At 41.4% G+C, this 27,571-nt stretch overlaps 1 protein-coding gene across 3 annotated transcripts in view; it reads right to left on the bottom strand.

Moving 5' to 3' along the window:
• pdlim2 (PDZ and LIM domain 2 (mystique)) overlaps positions 1-27,571 on the bottom strand; it is a 65,603-nt gene that overhangs the window by 11,075 nt on the left and 26,957 nt on the right. For all 3 annotated transcript variants that reach the window (XM_088624074.1, XM_088624073.1, XM_088624072.1), the window contains exons 4-6: positions 24,205-24,274; positions 21,009-21,136; positions 18,416-18,488 (exon numbers count right to left, since the gene is read on the bottom strand). In XM_088624074.1, coding sequence (XP_088480200.1) covers positions 18,416-18,488; positions 21,009-21,136; positions 24,205-24,274 — 271 coding nt within the window. The remainder of the gene's footprint in view (positions 1-18,415; positions 18,489-21,008; positions 21,137-24,204; positions 24,275-27,571) is intronic.

Genomic DNA, 27,571 nt, shown 5'->3' with positions numbered 1-27,571 from the left:
CGTGAGTCAGAAATAACTAAGAGTTTTTTTTAATCTCAGGAATTTAGTGTTGCCTAATTTATACATTGAGTCATATAAAAGAAAGAAACTCCCACAGAAACCATCTACCTCACAACAATAGTACAGTACCTCACAGCAGAAAGGAGTTTACCCAACTGTTCCCTCTTCTTCTATTTCTTTAAAGGTGTGCTTTCCAGTGACTAACTGCGATGATACTTTCTTACTGCTTCTTTTTAGACGCCAACTAATAACTCCAGGACAAAGGAAAATGGCTACAGTACTTAAAGTTAATAGTTACTACTACTAGGACAGAGTATACAAAAGGGGAACACAATGTTACACAAAGTCTTCTCTTACAGGCTTTTCAGATGAATTATCTTACACTATCCTGCTGTCCATCAGATAATCTATTCCAATAAATCTTACATTTATAACAAAAATGATCGTTTAAAAAGCATACCAGCCTCAATTAGGAATTCAAATGTTCTATGGTGCCTTTTTTTATATAACACATTCTTCTTATTTCAGCAGTAAATAAGGACATGTAAAAAAACATTCCCACTTCTGTACACACTTGTTCCTGACACTCCAGCCATCTCCACCCTGATACCTATGACCTGCAGTACGACCCATTCCTCATCTTCCTCCATCCTATCCAGGTTGCTTCCAAACCCTATCAATTTACAAAGTTATCCTTTTCTTTTAAACATACTGTATATTGTACAGATGTAAAAGCTGGACATTTTTCAGAGGATCGATTAAGTTTGAAAATGATGTTAATGTGCAACATCACTTTCATAGATTATCAAGACAATGACATTAGATCAACCTTTTGAGTAACTGGTAACCATTGTGACAGGCAGGAACAGTACAGAGTTCAGTTCACAGCACACTATGCATATGCTACTGTTTCCCAAGTTATACAGAAGATTACATTCTATGAAGCATTTGGGAATGAATCACTCATGTGGGATATGAAGGGCAACTGATATGAAGAAACTTAGTCTCAGTGCACCAGGACAGCCACTACTGAACAGAAACCCTTCATGGGCGGGTAGGGCTGGCCCGGTATCTGCTACCTGTGAGAAAGAGGCTCACCTGTAGGAGTCAAGCTTTCCAATTCATTAAAAAAAACAAAACACGGGCCGGGCCACTTCAGTCACGAATGTCAAATTAAGTTTCCAAAAGCATTGCTTTTCGTTCCAAGTCCCTGAGGGCTGTTATACGGATTGAAGGAGTGGTGAGAGAACCTCCACCTGCACAGGCTGCCTGGGTACGCATATGAAAGGAGTCGCTCCCGCAAGAGTGAGGCTTGACTTCCACTGCAAAACTGACTCCACACCTAAGGCTCAATGAGACGTTTTCCTCCTCCAGCAGGAGGTGCAGACAGCTCTTCAAACGCTGTGGTCCTGTATTTGCACACTGCTCTTTATTCAGGACACAAAGAGAACAATCCTATAGCTTTAGAATTTCTCCGATACAGGTCGCACTTGATGCAGCCATAAGATCATGAGTATGCTCAGACAGCCATAATGGTTGGCTTTATTCATTACTGATACATTTTTCTTTTAACAGGTAGACCGTAATGGAATCCTAGAAGCAAATCAAATCATGTGCTGTCAAATGTTTCAATATTCAAAACCAAGTTCAACATATGTTAACCTGTGTTAACTCCTGTTTTATAGCATTAACAACACAATGAAGGCAGAATTCTCAATTACTGGATATTCACACTACAGTCTTCTTTTAATATAATAATTGCTTACACTGATATAGTGATATATTACACTTCACTCAAAGCGCTTTACAGGCAATGGGGACTCCCCTCCACCACCACCAGTGTGCAGCCCCACCTGGATGATGCGACGGCAGCCATAGTGTACCAGAACGCTCACTGCACATCAGCTATTAGAGGGGAGGAGAACAGAGTAATGAAGCCAATTCAGAGATGGGGTTATTAGGAGGCCATGATTGGTCAGGGCTAATGGCCAGGACACCAGGGTTACACCCCCACGCTTTTTGAGAAACACCCTGGGATTTTTAATGACTCTCTGTGGTCAGAACCTCAGTTTTATGTCTCATCTGAAGGATGGCACCTATTTACAGTATAGTGGCCCCATCACTATACTGGGGCATTAGGACCCGCATGGACAGCAGAGTGAGCACCCTCCTGGTGTTTCCCAGGAGGTCTCCCATCCAGGTACTGACCAGGCTCAAACCTGCTGAACTTCAGTGGGTTGCCAGTTGCGAGTTGCAGGGTGATATGGCTGCTGGCTATAATAAAGCATATTAACTGCAGTTGCCCTAGTGCTGTAATATCAGCAGAAAATTCACTGTTGCAACCATCTCATCACTGACACAGAAGACATACTGTATAATAAAGTAATAGAGTTTGTTACATGTTGATTGTACCATTTTGCAACACTACAAAAGCGCTGTAAGATATTCCTACTCTGTGGGTTTACCAATTATATAATACCTACCCAGATAACTGACCCTCAGGGCTTGGAAATCGCTTTAACAACAAACATTAGGATTCTTTGTCAAAACGTTTTACATGTAACATTTAGGCACTGATGAAGAGTCACACAATTTAAATGACAAATGAGGTTTAGTCTAACCTTAATGTTTCATGAAGATGCCATCCTTCTTTTGAACACAAGAGGGCGATCATTTCACACAATTTAGGGACGAGCCCATTTCAACTGTTATCCAGGTTTCTAAGGTAGCATGGGTTGAGTCTACAGTATGTACATGCAACAGAAAAGTTAACTAATACATCATAAAATAATGACTCAAATTGCAGGGGTATTTGAACACTTCGTCACAACTCTGTAAGTGTGAAACTAATTGAAATTACTCAAAAGACATTCTTCTTAGCTCAGAAAGAAAAAAATCTCTAAAGAAAAAGACGATAGTCTGTACATCATTACCATCCCCCAGCTAATTAATTCCAATCACATGTGAGAAGAATCACACAGTGTCTTATTACCCATGATGACTACATACCGCATTAAATAAAAAAGAATCGCAGTAATACAAATGGCTCCTGAACAGACTCCTCATGCCTAACTATTGTGGCAACTGTGAACCATGAACTAGAGGTCACATATGGGAACTACATGGAACTGAATTTAAAACAGGTTTGTGCACAAAGGGATGTGGGGGTATGGAACAAGCTACCCAGCCATTTTTTGTTGAAGATGATACTAGATCTCGGATGTCAAATGAGCTAGATGTTCTGAATGGCCTGCTCCCAGTTCTTCATGCAGGATATGTTGATTTCCATGGGATGAATGATTGGACAGCAAATTAACGACAACCGTCCAACATTGTCACACCTGAAGAAGGCTTCACAGCCGAAACGTTGCGTTTTCCGTCCTCTCTTTTCAGCATGGAATAAAGCTATTGTTCCATTGTCCAACATGTCCATCCTACCCTTCACACTACCACCCTAATACCCTTCAGGTCATATCTATGGATTTTTCCCACTGAACTTGGTACGGTAATAACATCACATACAGCACTCTTGCATTCTCCTGGATCGAGCAGAATGACCAAGGCCCTGGTTCAAAAATGTAAAAAGAATAAGGCCAAGATACATAATAAAGCAATACTGTTACCCATGCACTTTTTGCCTTAAGAAATCATTACAAAGCTCTGACTGGCGTTTTGGTTGAACTGCATTAGTGATCAGCTTACTGCACCGTAATTCACTCGTCTTTAACTTCTCATTATAGTTCCTGGTACCTACAATCACCCAGTGTTCTGCAACATGGCTCACTGATTAAAAGTGAAAATGGATAAGATGCAAGATCAGAAGTGAAAGTGGAACAGATGCAGATGACCTGAAGCGTTTCGGTGCTGGTCTGACAAGGAAAACGAGGGATTCTGGTCTCTCTTTTTAAATGTGGATAAACCTGCCTGGAAAATACCTTTTATGCAGATTCCATGGCTTGAAATGCTAACCCTACAAGCCCAACAAACACAAACAGAACCCTTGAGCTCTCCAGCGGCTTGCGGTTTCTCAAGCAACCTGCACAGGACCAGCAGGCCCCTGTCCCACTCCGACTCCCTCAGAGCCTTGACCCAGGAGGGCTGCAGTGAGCAGGCTGGTCCCTCATGTGGTTTGGCAGCAGGGCAGACACACTACACTACAGTGTCCTATTACACAAGCTTCATTCCCTCACTCGCCACAGAAGACAGGCAGTTAACCGGTCTAAAATGACCTACGGTACTTTCAACGAGAACTGCTGCCTTCTTGCTGGCAATTTTATTGAAGTAAAATAGATATTTTTGGCATTTGTATTTTTTTTCTTTATTCCTGTTGACTGCTTTTTATTGCTTCATTATGCCCAGGATCAGAATGAAACAAAACCACAAATTAATTTGACTTGTCTTGATTTGTTGTGCTATAGGGTTAGTTTTATCGTTCGTGATCATAGGCCATGAGATGCTAGTTGATTTTATTTTGTGGTCTCTCCAGATTGTTATGGACCATGTTCATTTCCTAGTCCACTAGGAACAGCTTCTGAAAAGACTTCAAAGCTCACAGAGGTTCACAGATGGCCTTCAGGGTGTTGGGCAAAGCAGTGGCGGTATTTCCTGTGCAGTTTCACTCAGCGGGATTGCCAGGAAGGAAAACAGCGTTGCACCAAGAACAGTCTCCAAGACCACTGAATATACAGTATTCTGGCAATGAAAGACCTACCTTTCTTTGGTATCGGGCTAGACTGGATGAGTGGCCTCTTTTTATTTGCTCTTGTAGGCTGTTTTAAACATGTTCCTTTGGCCTCTCCTTAACTGGATAAGCTCGGACATTTTTGCCAAGTGCCAGTTCAACCATAGGCAGAGCTGGGAATACCCATGGCATTTCGGCCTTAGCGAGCACAGACAAACTCACCCCAACTGATCTTACACATAAACCCACAGGAAGAGCCTGACAGAAACAGCACCCATGACTTCCTGTGTGTGACGCAGAGGTCCCTTGCTGCGAGAGTGGTGCGGTGTGGCACAGCTCATCAGCAGCCTGTGAGAATGCGTGCACATCTTCTGCTGAGGAGGTAAACCAGGTTTGCAAATACTCTCTGATATGAAACTAAAATGATTAGATAATAGAAAGTGAATGTCTCATTAAACAGCTTTCAAAACCTTTTCCAGTGCAAAACATACTTTTAGCCCAAGTACACTGCAATTAGTTATCCAAAACTATTTAACATTTTGTCCATAGGCATACTGCATCCCTTTTCATAAAAGAGGCAACACATTGTATATTGCAGCCAAAAAAATAAATCTCTCTGATAGTTGCATTATTTTTTTAACCTGAGGGTTATTAAATGAAAGATCGCCGATATAAAAATGTTTGCATAGGAAAAAATTAGATAATGCCTGCTGTTTCTATGCCAAACAGCTTTAACGAGTTCAGTCTCAGTCTGTAGTAAACTGGGCTCTGAGTAAAACATTGTACTGTTATTTTTTTGTAGTTTCCTTAGGGCAGCATCCAGCATTGTCAAGTGTACGGTGTGTAATTGCTGAGCCAGCCGTTTCTAGCAATCAAACTCACTTTATTGCAATAGCTCAGCAAAGCACACATTGTGTGTTTTATCCACTGCTTTTTCTCTTTGACACTCTTCCTAATTGAACCATGTTGGAATATGTACTACAGCCATTTTTTTTTTAAGATTTAATCCAAAAAGTTATGCAACTCTTCAATTTGTGTGTTTTTTTTTATTTGCCTTATTGTAAAGGGATCAGCCGTGCTTTTGTACAGTAACCGATTCGTGATATTCTATTTTGTTCTCATGGAAGCATGGACTTGACCTAGAATATTAAAAACGATTTAATATCTTTATTATTCAGTTCCTTGGCTTGCTTCAGGGACTAGCTCAGAATCCCATGTCAAACAGTTTTAAATGGGGATAAAGGGTTAGAGCTCCTCAAATGCGGACCTTAAGGGCAACAGTCCTCAGCAACACAGGACCTCAGGAAGAGGGTAAAATCAACTGAATTATCATTTAATTAGACCAATATCCCTCCTGCACAGGAGGGGATTCAAGCACAACTACAAGATCTCCTAGTCTATGTGCAGTGTGGTCCAGAGTCTTCTGAAGAGTCAGCACAGAATTCAGGGGCTATGTTTTGTACAGCCTGGCCTGAGAGAAACAACAGCGCCTCCATAAAAGATCGCGGAGCCTGTAAAAAGTGATGGCCTGGAATGTTGTCAGTGGGTTTGCCAGAGTCTTCTGAATCCAGGCCCACCATCAGGTTTCAATTGAGGACCTTTTGAACACATTTCAGGGCAGCATTGGGTTCAATTGCCAATGTTTGGCTAGACCAAGATTCCCAACAAAAGTTTTGAGGAATTTTGGAGCAACCCCCTTGTTACAATTTCACTGAATATTTATTCCCCCTGAAACATTACACTTAATTGGGATCATTTTATTCTTTCTTGGAGACGCTAGGATGAGAAACCTATTCCCTGTTTCTAGTAGTTCCTATTAACCCCCGACTACAAGCACCTGAAGTAAAGTATCTAATTAATAGATGCTCTCTAGTCAGTATGGATACTCCATTAAAACATAGCAAAACCTTGCTAGTCCAACACTAGTGTTCTACATTAGTAAACACGGGGCTGAGCTATACACGCCTGCAGTGGCTACCTGGGAAATCCAGAGAGGATCTTGAAGTTACTCACCAGCCTAGCTACCCCAGACTCCTCAGATAGCAGCCCTCTGCAATAATGTCGACAGGGGCTGCTGATTCAACTCCCAGTGCCTTAAAAGCACTAGGCACTAGGTCTACAGACAATCTAAAATTCTGTTAATTTTTTTTACTTCTGCCTCTTCACACTTCACTCTTATTCTTTTTTATTATGTTGTGAAGCATCTATATGGCGTACTATGATAATCAAGACATCAAGGCCATGATTGCTGCATTAGACCACTTAGCACAATTTGCCCCCATAAACCAGGTTTAAGGATGCTGGTTCAGTTGCAGTGGCCTTAGAAGGTTCAGCTTTGCCCACCGCGATCATTTCACCATCCTAATCTTTTATAGAAAACTGGGCTTCCTAAACTTTCCAGCTCCTGCCCCCGCCCCTCCTCCAGACGAATAAACAGCCTGCCTACCCTGGGGACAGCGGCCACTAACACCAGGACACACTGAAGTGCCGTCATTGAAGGCCAGCAAAATCTCACAGCCTGTTTGTGTTGGAACAGAATGACACTCAGGGAATGTAGTGCATGAAAAAAAAAACAGCATCCAATTATTCCTCATTCCTCTGGCTGGTGCACTGAGGAAGCTATGATTAAGGCTTCATCCAAACTGTAATCACATCTCCAAACAACCTCGGGTCATCAGACAATCTGCAATCTCAAATGCACAAGGAATTCCACTGCCAAGAAAATGCACTATGTGATCTCTTGTTAAGGCATATACATACACAGTTGGAGATAAAAAAAACTTTTGAAAAAGGTCAGTTCTTCACCTGATCAAGCAGACACTTATTCCTTTATCCACACTACATTGATAACTGGAGGGAAAATTTTCCCTTGAAATAGAATTGTATTCTTTCAAAAGGGGTATTCATATGGTTTCTCAATAAAGCACATCATATACTGTAGGAGAAGGATACTTGAAAACAGTCATTTTTTTCCTTGTAAAGTCTCTTGGATTCCCATAATGTAACCGACTCAGCAGTCTGCATCTTTGGCATGACAAGTTAAAATTAAGGTGAAAATATTTCTATCAATTTAAACATTTTCACTAGGTCTCAAACTCTACCTCAGTAGTGGCTAACCCTTGCCTATACCAGCTATAATACTACAGGTGGACTGCTGGACTGACAGACCCACACAGTTGGAAGCAAGTCAAAGTAATATGAAGAACCTGTAGCTCTTGCAGATCATAGATGGCCACATCTAGGTCTGTATCTCCCAAAAAGTTAGAGCAGAGTTCCTGAGGAACTCTTATAAAGATACAGAGAAAGACCTGTATACAGTATTAATCCTAATGCGCTATTTTTTCCAGAGCACAGAACAAACGGGCAATTTAAGCAGACAAATATCACAGCAGCCTATTTTAGCAGATAAATGTGCTCTCCCCCCCACTCCCCTTCATACACAGACATGACATTACAGTAAAGACCCCGCCCAGTGGCGGCAAGCTCACTATTTTACCACATAGCGTGTGGAGCCTATATGAATCAAGAGACGTCTCTCAACATGTGGCACATCAAAGAACAAGAAGGGTGTGTGTGTGTGTGGGTGGGGGGTGGTTGTGGAGGCTGGGCAAAATGTTCGATTTCAGTGTCTTAGGGTGCTGAGGTTTGGGGAGTTAAAAAAATGCTTGGCAGTGCGGCTCAGGAAGAACTCCTCTGCACAGTCTCTCAGCTGTCATATTAAAGGGTCTGTTGTGCCCAGTGGCTCCACAGAAAACTGGCAACAGATCTCTGGGTTTGGGCTCCAATGCAATCCTGTTTTCCGATTCTTTCTCCTCCACCTCTCATTTCTATTCCCACTCACATATATTTTAATCTGAAAACACACTTCAGCCTAAAACTCCATCTTAATTCCTCTTTATGGATGTTTTTACTTTCTGGAAAGTGTGCCAAAGGTGCACCTAGCTCTACTGAACTCTCATTTACAAGTTTTATTTATGGACACTTGATAATTTTATTGACACTATGCACAGATAAAAAGGGAATATCTTTGATGAAGCAATCTCCTTGTAGTAAATGTAATACTATACTGGAGCAGCAACTTGGTATTTGAATTTTTGCCAGTTTGTTTTCGGTAAATTACATCTCCTGGTTTGAGAAACCCTGTACTCCTACACAAACAGACCTCTCCTTTTCTAGGAACGATTTGTCAAACTGATGGACTATTACAGTACCGAGATAGGACAGAAAGATTTAAGAATGAAAGTGTTGTAGTTTTACTTGTACTGTACATATATAAGGTTACAACAGGCTTCAGGGCCCCAGTGCCACTCGGCATCGGCTTTTGGTTTCTAATGTTCTACAGAAAGAGGAAGAAACAATATGCAATACGATGGGCAAGTCTAAAGCACCACAACAGGGAAACTAAGATGGCACAAACCATCTCTGTAAGTCAATGGTGTCAGGATCTAAGAAGTTGATGGTTCAATGAATCCTAAGATCAAAATCAGTCCTTCACAGTGCAGTAAGAAAAACTGACATCCATCCAAAGTACTGTACAAACAGGAAGTTTTTTCAGGGACTTAAGGGCATCTGTTTTGGATAAAGATCACAGCTTCTGCACAAGACACAAATAATCTAAAAGCCCCAAGGGGAGGAACAGGAATGTTTCTGAGGAGCTTCCCAGGATGTCCGACCCAAAGCCCAGACCCAATTTACAAGATGGGGAAGCATTCTGTTGTTGGCTTCTTGACAGGACCCTCTCTTAGGCATTACATCTCCCTGGGTCAGGCTTCAATTGTAAGGAGTGCGGCAACCTGGATGGGGGATGAGTTTTTAGCATTTGAGGGCAGGTGTCATATTAAAACCTATGAAATACCGCTTTCCAAATGGAGAGTAATGGGCAAATTCAGGAATTAAAATGCCCATCAGAATCCAGGCAAAATAAAAACGGTCACAGGAGCGGGAGAGGACTTTGAAGTTAAAGATCTGTTGCACATTCATGCTGTTTCTTAGAGAAGTGAAAATAAGGCCACTTTCTTCATTACAAATAAATCTATATGGATCACGCCTCCGGCCATGCAGTCACACAGATGCCAAAGGCCAAGAACCAAAAATAACGAGGCATTGTCCATGCTACAATGGACAAAATACTGTGGCAGTCTATGAAAGTAGGCAATCTGGTTCCATCATAGCTGGAGAATGAGGGGTCTTCCAGAACCAGCTCAAGTCCTCAGTATGACAGGGACTAAGAGTCCCGTGTGTATAGGAGATTGAACTACTCTCTGCTTTGAAAGCTAAGGCTCCTCCATATGCCCAGAGCAGATCCTGTATAGCTGAACCTCATTTCCTTGAGTACATTTGCTTAGACAGCTGTGGAGTTTAAATATTTAATCTTTCGCCTTCAAGTCCAACTTTTGCAACAGAGCCTGCAGCGTGTGAAGTACAAATGGGATCTAACTACTCTACAATGGGAGTTACCCTTTGTTTTGCCAAACCCAATGGTTGATTAATAAGAATGCTTATACACAACCCTTTCCCCAAAAGGCAAAACTGTGCAATCTGTAAATTTTATTATTCTTTGTGGTTAAGAATTCATTGCAATATCATTCTCACAAACCAGATTTTTACAAGATTTCCAAAGGGTGTGTACAATATCATTTTTGACTGCACAGTAACAAGGTGCCATGGCTATTAAAATATCATTTTGGACTGGCTGTACTTGACACAGAACACAGATTCGCATCCAGTGGTAATGACAAGCACATTTCATTCAATTCCACCCAGAAAGAGAACACCAAAGTGAGTCAGTCCAACAGACTGCACTTGATAGGAAACACATGTCAGAGATAATAAGGGAAACTTGCTTTTTTATATAAAAAGATATGATCTGAGCAAGGAGACAGACAATCTCAATCGCAGTCTATTGCCTGATGGCAAGAGCCTTTCCCAACTGCATAGCAATACCAAATATCTATATATTCTTTGCAAGTTAAGAAAATAGTCAAAATGCTATGCAAATTAAAGAGCAATACTAAAGGCAAGATTTTGATGCACTTTGGGATCTGAACATGCTGGAGTGTTGCGATATGGTATTCTATAGCAGTTAAATCCATCCAAGATTTTATAAGCTGAAATGACCATATATTACTTTTATTTGCTAGTTACATGGTACCTGGTCCCAAGCCCCGGTCCTGGTCTTAAGCTGTTGATGAAGTAAGAGAAGGGTACTTCATGGGTGGCATAGTGGTTAGTGCTGCTGCTTCTGAGCACTAGGGTGCCGTGTTCAATTCCAGCCCTGATTCGTCATGTGTGGAGTTTGCATGCTTATCCTGTGGTCATGAGGGTTTCCTCTGGGCTACTGTGGTTTCCTACCACCACCCAAAGACAGAGAAGGGGTTTGCTTCTTTAAACAGCTTGTTCCACGAGGAAGGGAGCTAGTGACCTCCCACTCTCCTCTCTCTATGACGAGTCTCTTGAGTGCCTCTCCCGGATCCACTACATCCAGGCTGAAGTTGCACGTTCCAATGGACAGCTTCCTGAAACGCAGGGCATCGGGACCAGAGTTGGTGGTCCAGGCTGTGCAGTAAAAATTGTATGGAGTTCAGCATAGATACTGGCATAATGTAACTCCACCCTAATCTGCCACAATGCCATTATCTTAATACTGAGTTTGTGAAAATTCTGAAATTCATATTCTACAATAAAGAATTTTAACACACCCAAATAAATTAAATCTTGCATCAACCATATGAAATAATGCATACGCATAAAGCTACCATCAGAAAGCTGTTTATTGCTAGTGAAGACTGTGGCAAGCTGTAGCCAATCCAGGAAGCATAGCTGGTTGATGCCCTGGACAGGTTGCCAGTGCATTGCAGGGCACATACAATACAAATGGAGAATTTAGAGGCACCCATTAATCTTGACAACATGTCTTTGGATGGCAGGAGGGAAACTGGAAAACCTGAAGAAAACAAAGACACAGGGCAGATATGCAAATTCCACACAGAAGGACCCCCTCCCCATTCTGGAAAGTGACCCAGGACCCTGTAGCTATGAGGCAGTTTTTAAAGACCTGGGATAATTCAATTCATTCCAATTAAAGTCAAAACAAAGTACGTATTCTAAATTGAAAGAAATACACTTTCATAAACTACATAGAGTATATCAGTTCTCAAACCCCACAGCAAAAAAAAAACAATTGTGACCTTTATTAAACAGTGCACTCCTTAGATCGTTAAAGTTCACTGGAGGTGAAATACTTTTGCCTGTTTAATGCTTACTGTTGGTTGGAAAATGCATCTAATTACGTGGTAATTATAGGACGTAATTTCAGACAGGCTGTACTCGCTGCCATGAGAGCCGAGCAGGAATGACGCAGTCAACAATTGAACAGGGTATGCCCAGGGCTGACACGGCTATTACAGCAGATTACAAGAGAACAGCCTGGAGCCAGAACTCACTTGCATAAAGCTGTTATAAGGTGCTGTAATCTTTGATAAAAATGAGTAAATGTCATTTATTTTAAGTTTCCCCGATATGTATTCAATATACTGTAGTTGGCTGTTGCCATTAATAGAACATTTTTTTTAGTTAAATATATCAAACCTTGAATGTCAAATCTGTGATAGGAAAAAAAAAAGAACTATTAAAACGGACCGCTTGCTTGCTACCTACTGTAGTATCTTTTTAACGATTTGATGACTAAGATCAGGGGTAATCCCCCTAGCAGATTCATTTTGATTTTGAGCTGGCCTGTCGGTCTGCTATCTGTGCAGGAGCAACAATGCTCTAAAGAGATAAAGGACCGAAACGCATAAAACCTGCAAGTGTAAGATACAGTTTAACAGCGAAGGCCAAGGACAACAGTGAGCAAGCAGGTCGAACTGGTTCTCAAAGCTATCTGACGGAGCAGAATCACAATTTTAAACAAAGCCCTGTCATGGTGATGAGGACACCAGAGTTTATCTGATCAACTTTGGTGGTGGTGGTGGTGGGGGGGGGGGATTCTGTAGAATTTTTCTAGAACCAGCAGATTCCAGGTTATTCTCATGTTTTTGTTTTTTTTAGAGCAGAGGAGGAAAGACATCCATTTTTAAAATAACAAGCTTTAAATCCACGAAACAGGCATGCAAATGGGATTCCAATAAAAAAACTTCTCTTGAGGCCGAAGGCTTATAAAATAAGTGAAACAGACATTGTCTAAGACATTTAGACAAGACTAAAAGCCTGGAAGAGTGAAGATTTATGGAAGCAGAACTGGTCTGAAATTGCCACCTGAAAGAAAAAGCTCAGGGACAGGAAGTAAGCTGCCCATGGGACACCAGCCAATGGGCTAGTTTTATTAATGGAGATGCCTTTACAATTGTTGGCACTGACAGCTCCCAATTCTCACTCCAAGAATAAAAAAAAAACTCCCCCCCACCCCACATACACAAAACACTCCCCTCGTGTGGGATTATGGAAATAGCCAGGCAGAAGACCCCAGTCTTGCCAAACTAAACAGCACCTCTGGTCCTGACAACCCTGGAATAGCACATTAATCTAGCACAGCGATTTGCAGTCTGTTTTGGCTAGGAAGTTGAAGAGGTGGGGGGGCACTTTCTTAAAATTCCAGCTTTACAAATATATTTTAGAAATGAGCTGCCTTTATTGCCCCTGTTCATATCATTTCTCACACATTGTGCACACCGTTCCTTAGCTGCGGTGGTTGACTCACTAGTCCAGCAAAAAGAAAAGGCTTCACAAAATGTTGCTCCCTGCTAAACAATCTTAAAACTGATGGGGAAGTCTAAAGGAGAATTTAACCATGGAGCCGGAGAGAAGTAATGACCACAAACATGAAAAAAAGAGGAATTATTGCTAGTGTGTTTCAATACAAGTGTTAACAAGCTAGATTACCGGTAGCTAAAAGCTTTGATGCTCATTTAAAAAAAAACACAAGCCTGTATGTGTTAATACCTCCTACAGCTCTCTTTAATTTCCTAAACAGACATGATCCTCCTCTGTGTTGCAGTAGTTCCTCTTATAGTCTGTGCTTGGCTAGATGTCAAAACAACAACCAGGGACCTATTAAATTTGTATCCAAACAACCTTTCCAAAAAAAGCCCCCAAAAACATTTCTTCAATATTCGGTTTATCATAGTCGCATTACATACTGGGAACCCTGAACCTAGAAGGTTTCTTAGGGAAACAAAAAGTGACTCCAATGAGCAGTGACAGGCAACGTGTGATAGCCTGGACTAATTCAGAAAATAATCACAGAAATTACATTATTCAGAGCTGATTTGCAAAGAAAGAAAAACTGCAGAGCCCCACCCTCTCATCTTTCCAAAGAGTATCCAGTCATGTCACTGGTAATGATTTGAGGAGGAGCCCAGATCTCTGAAGGTTGCTATAATCTTGGGAGATTAGCTTTTATGACCAATGGTATCCTACATTTTCAAATGGAACGCCAGCAACCATATATCACCCTGCAGCTCACAACTTGCTACCCACAAACTCAGCAGGTGTGAGCCTGGTCAGTACCTGATGGGAGACTCCTGGGAAAGCTAAGGTTGCTGCAGGAAGAGGTGTTAGTGGGGCCAGTAGGAAGTGCTCACCCTGCTGTCTGTGTGGGTCCTAATGCCCCAGTATAGTGACGGGGACACTACACTGTAAAAAGGAGCCGTCTTTCAGATGAGACAAAACTAAGGTCCTGACTCACTGTGGCCATTAACAATCCCAGGGTGCCTCTTAAAAGAAGTAGAGATGTTACTCCGGCATCCTGGCCAAATTACCCATTGGTCTTTACCAATCATGGCCTCCTAAAAATCCCCATCTATTAACTGGCTTCATCGCTCTGCTCTCCTCCCCACTGAGAGCTGGTGTGTGGTGAGCGTACTGGTGCACAACGGCTGCCGTCCACATGGGGAGTGCCCACTACCTGTGAAGTGCTTTTTCTGGACACTCCATTCAAGCACTATAAGTGTAATATTACATTTCTCATTTAAACCAAAAAATTAAATAAAAGCTGTACTATATCGTGTTGTTTTTCAATTAGGTTTTCAAACTCGCTTTTGGACACTGAAGATATTTATGTTTCACAAAGAGTGCATTTAAAATGGACTTGGGACAGCCTTCTCCACACAAAAATCAGATCTTTGCATTTCTAAAAAGCAGCGAGTCTTTTGTATGGTTGTGCATCCGTGCGCTCTGCTCTTTCGGAGACGTCCCATGGCGAAAGAATCGTGAAAGACAGGCTGGACAATGGGCAGCCCTGTCCTGTGATCAGGAGAAGGGAAAGAGATTCTGGAGGCTGTGATGGAGAGTCATGGATCTTCCTGGGAATGGTGCTGGATTCCCCTCTTTGTGCCCACCCCCACCCCTCCCAGAAACAGTCTCCAGCCTCAGCCAGTTTCTCGCACACAGCGACAGCCCTTGTGATGGGGGCGAAAGACAACACCAGCACCCACAAGACTTTGCCATCAGAGCCCCTATTGTAACACACCATTTCTCAGGACACCCGACACCCCTACCACAGCCCTCCCCCACCCCACTCTATTATCCTAAAAACAGACGCAGTCAGAGGCTCGGCTCTTTAGAGCCTCACAGCCAGTGATGTGGAAACACTTTCAGGTGGCTTTAAAGAGAACAGTAGCTGATACAACATTACAGCCCCTCCATGGTGAAGGGGCAGGGCTTCATGAATTGGAATGGGTTCTAAAAAGCCAGCTGTAAAGGTCCTTTATCCTTGCAAACAGAGGCAAATTCCACTCCGAAAAGTGGAGATAAAAAAACATTTAGTCCGCTGAGCCTTCTTCAGGTATCCAAAGCACAGAGGTGAAACGCCTAAGAGCGAGCTCACAACTGGAGAAGGCTCAGCAGCCTCAACACCTCAATTTCTGCTTTTCACCCCAAGATGAATCTACTTGTTCCTTTGCAGCCAGTGCAGCTCTACGCTTGAAGCTCAGCAGCCAAACAGTTGCTGAAGGGGTTCACCGAGCAATTCACGCTGATACAGCTGGCCTTCGGTGTCTCAGTGTTGTCCCGTCAACGTTACTGAGGTTTATAACTGCTGTTATTTGATGGTCTATTTTGTTACTGGCACTTACATACAACCTCAATTATATCTTCAGGCAATGACTCTGCCTTGCACCTTGCTTGCAAAAGTGGATAGAACGAATGAGGCACTCATGTCCACAGCTGTTGCCTAAGCTCTTTCCTTCTCATTCATGATCATGATAGACATGCAACCTCGAATCTGGCCTCAGCAGGCAGCAGCCGAGTTTCCACTGTGGGTAAATATGAGCAAAATGCCCATCTAAATCTTGTACTACAGAGCAGGCAGCTTGGCTGCAGCAGAATATAAAGGCCATTGAGTTTTCTCCATCCCTTCCCTGGTTAGCATGAGCAGCAGCTGCAGATTCCAAGTATTCGTTTGGAAATGTTTAATATGGGAAAATCAAACTCTGTCAGGAAGAGGAGTGGAGAGGCGTCAATTTGGCAGAAACAGCTGAGAGCACTCCCTGATTTTCTATCTTTGTAGCACACACAAAGGGATTAATTGCAATCTGAGCGGGGAGAAAAAGCCAGGAGGAAAAAAAATGATAAAGAAACTGACTTTTGAAATAGGGCCCCAAAAACCGCTGATCATGCCAACTCAGAATGTGAGGTTCCTCATTCTGCTCCACCCTTCCCCCTACAGATACAGACATTCCTGAACATTTCCAAAAAATCCTAATATGACACACATGGACATGACTCTGCATTCCTCAAAACGTCCAGATAGCAGCAGTCCAGGTCCCAGACGGCACTGGATGTGGTCAAAATAAAGCAAATCTATAAAATCTCTCAGGAGTGCTTGACAGATGAAACATTCATGATCAGGACCTCCTTGCAATACAAGAAAACCAGACAGTGAGCACCACAAAGTACTTCGCAGACAAAAAAGTAAGGGAGACTCCGATGACCCCTTGTACTTCTATTTACTGTTGCATTACAGTATAGAATCAGCCACATAATTAAAATGTACAGGCTTGACATAAGAGTTAATAGGTATGCAACACAAAGCCTAGGAGACACCAACACTGTAGTGTTTAGTACAGGGCCTGATGTCGACGCTCATGTGCTAGGCTGACATTCCGACTGAGGATAGACATGCTGCAGGAAACCCAGACCACACTTCAGTATTTGGAGATATGATTTTACGATGTTAAGTTCCTGCGATTAATATGAAATTATTAATATAATTGTTCTTGGCTCTGCTTAGTATAGATGGTGTGCTACCTATTTCAAGAAATCAGTTGAATAAGGAGAGATATTGCTTTCCTAGTTCTCTTTGCTTTACTTAAATTTGTTGTCAATTTCTTCTTTAATGGCTGCATTATTTATCCAAGTTAAAAACATGTCTGTTCTTAGGAATATCTGTAGAACGTTATTTAATGCAATAGTTCATTGCTTCTGGTAGGCGACTCAAATTAGCAATGGAGGTTCAATCAGGATGTACACTGTGGTAAAACCTTCAGACAAAGCAGTAGAAAGGAATGGCAATACATATCTTTAACTGAGCAAATACATCTACAGTACAATTACTCTCTCAAGACTGCCAGTTTGTTTTGATTTCGAAAAGGGTTGTTTTGACTAATCCTGAACAATACTAGCAGTGTAGAGTTCCAGCTTGATCAACCCAGCTATCGCGATCCTTCTGTACAGAAACAGTGACAGGTCGACCCCAGCACAGTGATAACGCACATCTGTTCTAAATGAGCATTATCTCAAAGTCACTCAGAAAAAGGGCTGAACACAGCATCGCTCTAATCTTTCTGCTCAACTGGAAAATGTGGTACTTTTCATTCAAAGGAAAAAAAAAACTGCTAATCATGAGACCATTTAAAGTATCTGAAGTATGTGAACACTTTTTTTTATACTGATACATAGTGGGAAAACAAGATCTATGTTTTACATCAATAACTCATTGGACACATACAGTACATAAATGTTCTTCACTTTCTAGCATTTGAGCAGCATTGTTCACTGAGCTCCAAAATCCTGAGCTCAAGTCATGCGATTTCTTAAAAATGCCAGGAATTCTTGGTTCCTTATTTCTGAGTAGATTAAGGATCTCTTTAGTCATTCAAAAAAATAATTTAAATTAACAAGAAAAGGGAAAGATCACCAAGCTAATTTGCACATTTCCAAATACCCTTGATCAGCATTTTGTATCACATTTAGATTGCTTGATACCTATTTAAACCTCTTGATTAAATGTACGAGACCACTGTTGTATGTGTCGTACATTAGTATATACTATTTAGGGGTCTTCAACCCAAGTCCTAAAAAGCCTTAATTTTAGAGAAAACCACTAAATAATCTATTCCCAAAGCCTTGTAACAATTTTATTTAGAGATCTGAAATACAAATCTGAATACCCTTCAGGACTCATGAATCTGAACAAGCTACCTGCTCAGTTGATCATGTTTATTACTGATCTGTAAGCACCTGTAAGGATAACTGGATTAAAACTTTCCAGGACTGCGAAGACCACTTATATAGGTGAATATGAAGCTTCACTTTTCTGCAGCTCAAAACCTCCTAACTACATTCATAGGCAGACTTGTGAATTCAGCACCTATTTCCATCAGAGATTTAGAGGTAGGTGCTTTGCAAAGCAAAGAAATTCAATGGATTTTAACAAATCAGTGGATTTCTATTCTTCTGAAATCCTCCAATCCTCTAGCTGTGATTACTGCGAAGGAATTGTTGTATCCCACTCACCTGGGAGACCGGTCTTGAGGAGGTCCTGGGACTAGCAACCTTTTCCACTGGAGACCACGAGTGTGTCTGGAAGCTACAAACAGGAGGAGAAAACCATTTCAGTTATATGTGAGCCATTACTTAAGTAGAATAAAAATCTTAGTCATGTATGGATTGAATTGATTTTTTCCACATGAAACCTTAACTTGCTAATTCTGCCTAAAAACAGAATTCTACAAATACTGTAGGTGTATTCCCAGTTCTTTGGGGCTCATTTTCCAGTTTTCACATAAGCGGTTCTACTTCTGAAGTAAATAAAACACAGCATTAGCAGAATTAATCTTATTTAACCAGATAATTTTCTCTCAACTGACTTTTCACGCATTTATACACAGCAAGCCATTTATCAGAACTACCTGAATGAAGTGCTTTACTCAATGGTTTTAACAGCTCTGTCTTACCTGGAATATAAACATACAGCCATTTGTGTTACTTTACAATGCAGACTCAAAATTACTCCTGCTTTTTTACCATGGCATCTATACAACACATTTACTGGGTCAGTGTAATTTTAGCAGCTACAGTATCTGAGTACACTGCAGCCAAGTTTGTACCTACACCTGTATATTAATAGAAATGTTACTATAGCTTTCCATACCTTTTCCAGGACATTTATTTTCCTCTTTTCCTGGCACAGTTCTGCCAGGTAGCTTTTTCTAGACATGTGGGAACCATGACCATCAAATATTTATTTAAAGTTTGATGTGTGCACTTCTCTTTTTTTGAACCACACCCCATTTCAGACATCACGGGCAATATGGCCCTGTACCACAGGTTCAGAGAAGATATGAGGAGTGTTCTTCATCTACAGCACGGATTTCTGGGAAGGTGCTGGGGTCAACGTGATGTCACAAGCCAAGACGGCTGTGGTCAACTAATCCCACGCTGCCCCTATCATCGATGGCACTCAGCTTATTGGCCACTTGGCCAGTTTCAGTCATAATCAGCTGGTGACATCTTCTAGATGTTGCAAGTCCGAGCCTGGATCACAGGTCTCAGCCTGCACTTGAGCAAGCATCATTATGGTGAAGCCACATGGAAGCTTCAGTAGTGTGTACTTATCACAGATGTATTTACAATAAAAAAAGAAAGTTGAGTACACTTTCAAAATCATGCTTTCTTGGGACAAAGTGGCCCAAATTTACATGTGCAATAGACAATACATTAATAATAATAATGTAAGCACAGCTACAACGCAAACAATACCATTGTCGATTACTGGGCGAAACAAGTTAAAATAGCTATTAAATGAATCTGTCATGCATCACTGGCAAGTAATTCAAATGAAATTATGGGAAACAGTGCCTCCAATTTTCTCTCCCATTGCTTTTAAGCAAAAGTTCAAGAAAAACAAAAGGGCTGTTTAAAAAAAATAGTTCTGTGCATTCTTGAGTACGTAACCTAAATATTTTCATCTAGGCATTTTTTCCCCCAGAGAAATGAAAAAAAGTCAGGAATACCTTTCAATACACATTTCAGAAATGCACAGAATCCATGAAGAATGGCTTTTACCCAATCATGTGAGCCCATCATTAAGATCTTCACTATCCACAATGACTTATCATGCATGCTACTTTCCTGTTCTTCGAATTCATCTTGCCTTTTACAAAACACAAGGCAGAAATTCGCAGGCGTGACCTTTGCTGCATTCCAAGATATTCTGTTGTTCCCCTCTCCCAGGATTCCAGCTTTCAGACATTAATCCTTCAAACAAATGGAGTGATGGCTGGAATGTGTCTCTCTCTTGAAATATGTTATTTTATTTTTGGTTACAGGCAATGAATGACGTGCCAAGTACAACCTCACAATCACAAAAAAAGTGGAATGCTGCCTCAGAACATGCAACATCGATTCCACACTGCAAGGCACGAGACTGAACGTTTGGGATAATTTTACTGGCAACTGCCATTATATTCGACAGCTCCTGTAATCTTGAGAGGCTGCGAGACAAAGGGACTCTTGTGCATCCTCCTAAAGCAGATTAAAAATTACAATTACCCTTGCAAGATCCAGGTATGCGGGCTTATGTCATTATCTTATGTTAGTTATCAAATACGTTGGCCTACTATTGCAGCTTCTTCCCAATAACCCTGGTAGGTCCTTCAGCATTGTCTCAACACATATTACGCGAGTACTTCACTGTAAAAAAACAGTGGAAAACAGTTCCTGCCTTTTAACCATGACCGATCAGAATCTTCTAATTACTCTGGTGCAGTAGCTTTTGGCACTAGGCAGGTGCTTGCCTTTTTACTGTAGTCCATGTCAGACCACACTGGGCCACAGGAGCTGTATTATTTGATCGATCTTGGCTTGGCACAGGCTTAATGGCTCCTTCTTGTTTTGTATACCTCCTAATTCGGAGGAAGCTAGTAATCTTGTGTGATTTTCTCTGGCTGGTGTCAAGCAGCGGTGAATTGGAAAAATAACTGGATACTATAAGGTGGCGGAAATGAATGAAAAAAATTACCAAGTCTAAACACCATGAACTGGGAGGTGGAGATGGTGGCGGTGTGATGATCTGATATAATATAGCAACTTTTATGAAGTCTGGTACCTCTTGGTGCTGAAGGTTGTGTGTGCATCTCTCTTCCTCTCTGCGGAGTAAGGAGTTGGTGACAGGGATGGTGGGCCAGAGAACGAATAATCGTTGTAGTTTTCATCTCGGCTTGGCTGCAGGGCCTCCTACAACAAGGAAAGAATTAAGAGCTCTGTAAAACTATTCGCTTCTTAAAGGAAGATACCCCTCTGTAGTTAAGGGGCACAGATTGTCAGTTAACCAATTGGTTCTTAAAGATTTGCGAAAAAAAAAAGACTGCTTACTTTAAATGAAACTACATCATTACCGCAAGCCTCACCTTTTTTCCTCCACTTGAAACATTGCTGAATGGGCTATCAAATTAAAGTATATTAAACCAGTTAAAAATGTCCAACAGACTCCGTTTTCCCCATCTATACTGCTTTTAATTAAACTGTTGAACATCACAGAGCTTCAGCTACAGTCATAGCTGTACCACAAAACACGACACATTTTAGCATCTCTTGTCCAAATACATTGCATTCTATACCCAAAATGCTTTTACCAAGTTCTATAATTTTTAAGGAAACAGATGTTTTCCATAATTTTGAAGTATGCTATAATCTTTGGAGAGCTCAAAGAAACCATTTTGACCATAAACGTCCATCATGAAGAGGACAGGAATCAAAATCCTGGACTTATGGGATTTTGCCGGTCACTGCTCGAAGAGGCATCTGTCCAATTGCACAAATGCAGCAGTAGGAACAGGATGTTTCTACAAAAAAGGAAGCAGCTGTTGCCTGACGGAGGCCTTTTGGTTCTAAAAATAATGTTTCCTCTTTTTTCTTCAATTTAACGTTAAAACGTGTTTGCTCAAGAAGATCTCACTTCAGTTTCGTTATATTTTGTACAGAATATGGACATATATTTTTGTTACATTAATATAGTTTTAGGAAGTGCCATGCATTAGGCACAGACATAGTAAAGCAAAAATATCAGACTGTAAAGAGGTGACATGACCCTGACAAATTAAAATAGAGGCTTTCATTATGGGGCAATATTTGTAATTTCTTGGGTAGATTAAGATTAACCTTAATGAGAGTCCCAAGTCTCAGAGTTTGTGTCAGTGTTCACAACAGGACTGCAGACCAAAACCACAAACAGACAGGGCCAGGAAAGCACTGCATGGTGTGAAAAACAACCCCCATGACTAGCAGAAAGAATTCCTCAGGAAGTCAGCCAGTATACCAGATTTTAAACCTGGCACCACCAAAATCCAAAGGGAACTGCACGCAGAAGGATTTCATAGATTAGTCATTGTGGACAAGTCACCATTTGAGAAATAAAATGAAAAACCCGAGTGGTGGTCAGAACAAAGATTTAAGCATTGGAAACAGTGGGGAAGCATTCTGAAGAGTGAAGAAAACAGTCTGCATATGGTATTTTGTTTTAACTGTGGAATCCTGTATTATTTCCTTCATATTTAAACCAAATGGTGGTTCCAAATTGTTGTGGTGAAGACTCTTTTCCAGCAATGACTCCTGGTATCCACCCAGAAGAGAATGAGCAACGTGAACTCCTCCAACATGCCCATCTGTGGAGCCATGTCACATGCTCCAAGATCCCAAGTGTGGGGCAGGGGATTGAACTTCTAACAGAGGAGTGCTAGTGCTTCTCCGATCGATGCCACCACAGGTCCGCAGGTGCCCAGGTGGTCACAGCTTGCTGGAAGGGAGAGAGAAATCTTGCCTACGTCCAGTCCTATCCTAGTTTTGGTCTGCCAACTGCGTGCTGCCACATAGGCAATAGTGTTCACAGCTTGCAAGTAACAACCCAGGCTCACACCAGCAATGTCTTACCCACAGAGCTCAACATGCACTCTGAGCAAATGCCTTTACTGCTTTGAGCCACTTGAAACTCTTTTGGGATCTTTATTCTGAAGCATGGAATAAAGATGACCATAAGCCTCTACTGTGGCTTGCTGAAAGATGTATGCATCATCACAAAGAAATTGGTGTGTCACAGAAGTGGTTGGGTCACTTTTGTTCAATAAAATGTCCCTCTGCTTTTTATTCTAGCCCATGCTCTTAGAAACAAAGACTAAACAACATTCAGTAGTAATGATTTTTCCCTTACTGTCTCTTGCCTTTGATCCAACAGAATACTGTTTAACATGACATCTAATATTGTACTACGTCATTTAGGATGAATAGTCAGTGAAACGTGACTGATTCACAGCAGTGTAGGATTCCAATATTCACCACGTCAGACCAAAGTAGCTCTGCATTACTGTAAGGAAAAAGAAAAACACTTCAATGTATTTTTCTTTGTTCAGCTTAACCCTAGGAACTTCCAGATCTTCGGGCAGCGTTTTCAGGTTGACCCCAGTAGCCGAGTAATTACAAGTAATCCAGAGTTAGACGGCTCTGAGCCACACTGTTCCGATAAGAAGGCTGCTTGTCCAGTCTTGCCAAACACATGCGCAGTAAAGGATGCCAACTGGTCAGCTGTGCAGTGAGGTCTGCTCCCACAGGCTAGACACCTGAGTATCACCACCCAAATGTTTTCCTTTGGAACTGTTCCAAATCTGCATAGTTCACAACTCCTTACAGGAGGCATATTAACTGCACTCCTGGCTCAGTACATGTTTTTTACACATTGTGCAGCATTACATCCTCCTAGTTGCAGAGGTACAGTATGTAGAGCAGTACATTGCAGAATACCTTGTGTACTTCAGAAGATGGATGGAACAGCTTGTATATTCCCGAACTAAAGGAACACACTTTTTAATAAATGCCACATGGAAGGGATCACAACAGAATCATTTTTTTTTAATCTCTGAGAACAGGGACAAAGAGAGAAACAACGTCTCCTATAAGACGGGAAAAAAGATTTGAGACCATAAAAGGACCAACTAAAATCGGTAAAGAATTTATAATCCATTTCCTAATCTTATAAGTTATATCAACTATGCGACTTCATACATTTATCTTACAAACACCAACATCTTTTCGCACATACAGATTGTACTCAATTTTTTATATGTGGTACCCCTGCACATTGCCATAGATAAAGGCAAATTAATAAATCCTAACAAATCTCACCAAATAGAAATACGAGGCAAATTATAATTTTGTTTCACATCCATATCTTGAGAAAATGGCTGCAGATGCTTTGCTAGAAACAGGCCTTCTGTTCCATTGAAAAGTTCTGGTTTAACAGAAAAGGTACAGACCTGGAATCGGACGGCTAGGTGTTCTGGAGAGGTGAGCCCATTTGTCTGTCCAGGGGAGAGGGGTTCTGACCTGCTCAAGACAAACACAAGGAGAAGAAATGCTGAAAAGCTGATCTTCATTTAGAGTTCACAGTCCTAACAGAGAGGAGAGACTGGGAACATAAAATGTCACTTCTTTCACATCCGAACAGTATGTATATTATCATGATTATTAATAAACATGCAATATACAGTGAATAAACAGAAGTGTAAACTGTTATAATGCAATTCCAATAATAGTTAAATATTCTGCATGGTGCAACAAACGTTCACATTGTGTACTTTAACAGAAATTAATTTTTCAAACAACATTCTTCTTATGCTAGTATGTGGACAATTTCTGAACACAACCTTCCTCTTTCATACAACCTTACAGGGAAAATCAATTCTTTATCTGCTGATTCACTATACGGGACGCTTTTCAAGAACACACCCCCAATGTAAACTGGGGTACAGCACTTCTCGTCACAGACGGGGTGCCAAATATTTCACCATCAACCCCCTGGGCAATATGGAAAGGTGCCCCAGAATGCAATCTGCACTGCATGAAGCGTTCAGCCACACCCCTGCCCTAGACTCCAGTATCGCCATGACATAACAATCTGCATGAGAACCAACACTGAGACAACTTCTGCCCTGGTCTGCATTGTTAGGTGCATTCAGCAAAGCTGGCATCGTGAAGTGAAATTGAGACAGACAGACTTGAATTTGAACAAAAGGAAACGGAGGCGCTAAAGTTTTGTTGTCCAGCAGCCAAACAATAAGGGCATGTCCAAATGAGGAGACCATTCAGCCTACCTGGTCTGTAATAGTCTGTCTACATTCTATGGGTGACAGGGCCTTCTCCTGTTATGTCCCCAAGCTCTGGAACTCTCTTCCCGAGGATATCAGAGAGTCACCTTCTCTAAACTCCTTTAAATCCAGACTCAAAACCTTTTTCTTTAGAAGAGCCTTTACTTAACTGGTTCCATTCTTTACCCCTCTGCTCCTACTATACTTAATACCACCATCCACAGTCTCCTCTGTGTATTGTAGGTGTCTTGTGTGTTCTTTATTGTCATTCTGTAAACGCTTTGAGAAGCCACCTTAAAAGGCGCTATATAAAATAAAGTTTATTATTCTAATAACACAGACTATCTTTGCAAAGCAGTTTAAAGGTTTTGCTGTTCTGCAATCTCTGGTTTGCTCAAAGAAAATTTCAATTTCGACATAGAAGAATACCAGCACCAAAAAAGAAGAAAAATCGAGAGAACACAGTGTTCTTTAGAGGGTCTTTTTGACATTTCCTCCCTTCCAATAAGCCTGCTCCGCCATACTATAAACAAACCATGCTGCAGTCAAGAACCATTAAGAAAAGAAGCATGCTGGACTGGTAATGAAGCTTATACTTTCAATGCGATCGTTAATTGTGCAGAAAAGCCAGTTCTGACAGCTTGGCCAAGAAGTCTGAATAACTCTTGTTCATCGCTCATTATTTGGAAAAGCCGCTGGAGTTTAGAGAAAGGACCTGCAGTCCCGGCATAACGCAGACGGGTCGTTTGTGAGGCATAGCTAATGACACGCATGCGGATAGGAACACAGTGGATAAGCTTGTGGACTGAGCACGCACGTGTGGATAGACATGGAGCGCCGTCTGAACATCAGTCACAGAGCAGTTATCACAGAAAATCAGCGTTTTACCACATGAGTATTTAAAATGTACTGGTGCATGGTTTGGGCTTGACACGGCTATGTGGCAATGCACTACAGCATGCTTGCAGTTTGAAAACACTTCAAAAAGGGAGTCATTCTCCTTAAGTCCTTTTAAACCAGATTTTAAAAAAATAATCCACATGTACAGCGGAGAACTTCCACAAGAGACACACAATTAACGTTATGTTATTACCATTACTACTCAACTCCATATAAAGCCTTTTCATACATACGAAAATGCTCATTATGGAGAGTTTCAATTCATAGTCTTTAACATAAGATAACTTGTGGAAAGAATGGAGAGCAAAGCAATGCAGTTTATTCTCAGCTGCAGATCAGAACATGAGATGAATTGCATGACAGTTGTTCTGTCTTGTGTGTAATTAGGACTCCTGTCACTAGCTCAAAAAGGTTTACAGGCTATACCTATTGAGCTATAAACTAGAATGAACAACACTGTCATTGAGATCTGTAGCAAACCAGGAATTGCATTTTTTGGCTAAAATAACTTAGTTAAGATATTTCCTAGAGGGCCTAGCTCCTGACATCAGCACCAGCAAAATCAGAGTTTGTTCAGACTGTTTGTGAGGCCTGTGAGATGCTGTTAAAGAAGGCGACTGTGTGCTGGGTGGCAGATACAGCACAGCTGCAAGCCTACACTGCCCAAAAGTCATCACTCCATCTACTGTAGATAATGTCCCTTCTGTGCCCCAGGGCAGAGCTGTGCCATCGTCACCTGCCTAAAACTAGAGTCTTATTGGTAAAGGCACAGAAATCATCTCATCACTAGGGATTGTGGGGACATCACAGCTAAATCTGTAAGCCTCTGGACTTATATCTGATGGGTTGTGGGCTCACATCCCTGCTGCAGATACTGCTGTTGAACCCCACTAAAGTACTTCACCCCGTCTGCTCCATTCCATCCAACTCTATAAATGAGGGGGTTGGAGTCTCATGCTCTCCATCTGCTTAACACTATCGGAACCAGGATAAGCTCTGGGCCAGTGAGGCACTGTGCGGCTCTGCTTTGGAAAATACCTTTTTTCACTTGGTTTGGCAGCTTTCCACATTTTGGATTTCCCCACCAGTTGTTGTTTATTTCACTGGAAACAACCCTTGTATAACTAGAACAAAGCTAGCAGTAGACTGAAAATAAGAGTTACAGCATCAATGGGTTCAAAAATGACAAGGGTGCATTGCTGAAGATGCAAGATACACATCTCTAGTCATTGAGTCCCAGTGCCTATAGGCACCCAGGCATCTATGGTGGGACAAAAAGCCTCCTCTCAGACTGAATGTTTCCAGTATGAAGTCAGTCCTTTTCACTCTCTGCAAGAATAAGCTTCACTATGACGAGCTTGTTCCCAACACCTGTTTGCTATAAAAATTCTGATTTTTCCCCATTTTGCATTTACTGGTTTTTATTAAAAAAAGACATCTCTTAAAAAAATCTTGACTTAATTCATTCTGAGCGATATGCATTACACCTGACATATGGAAAACAACCATTGAATACACTGAACATGAGCTTATAAAGTGCTTTCTGATTTACTAGACACTGCAAAACTGAATAGAAATGTGATGAGATCCCTGGTTAAAAGAGAGATACTTTAAACCAGCAGAGTTCAGAATCCTC

This window comes from Lepisosteus platostomus, chromosome 3 (assembly GCF_059453375.1).
Source record: "Lepisosteus platostomus isolate fLepPlt1 chromosome 3, fLepPlt1.hap1, whole genome shotgun sequence".
NCBI lineage: Eukaryota > Metazoa > Chordata > Actinopteri > Semionotiformes > Lepisosteidae > Lepisosteus > Lepisosteus platostomus.
The sequence above is the reverse complement of the archived record's forward strand: the minus strand, read 5'-3'. Positions and strand labels throughout refer to the sequence as shown.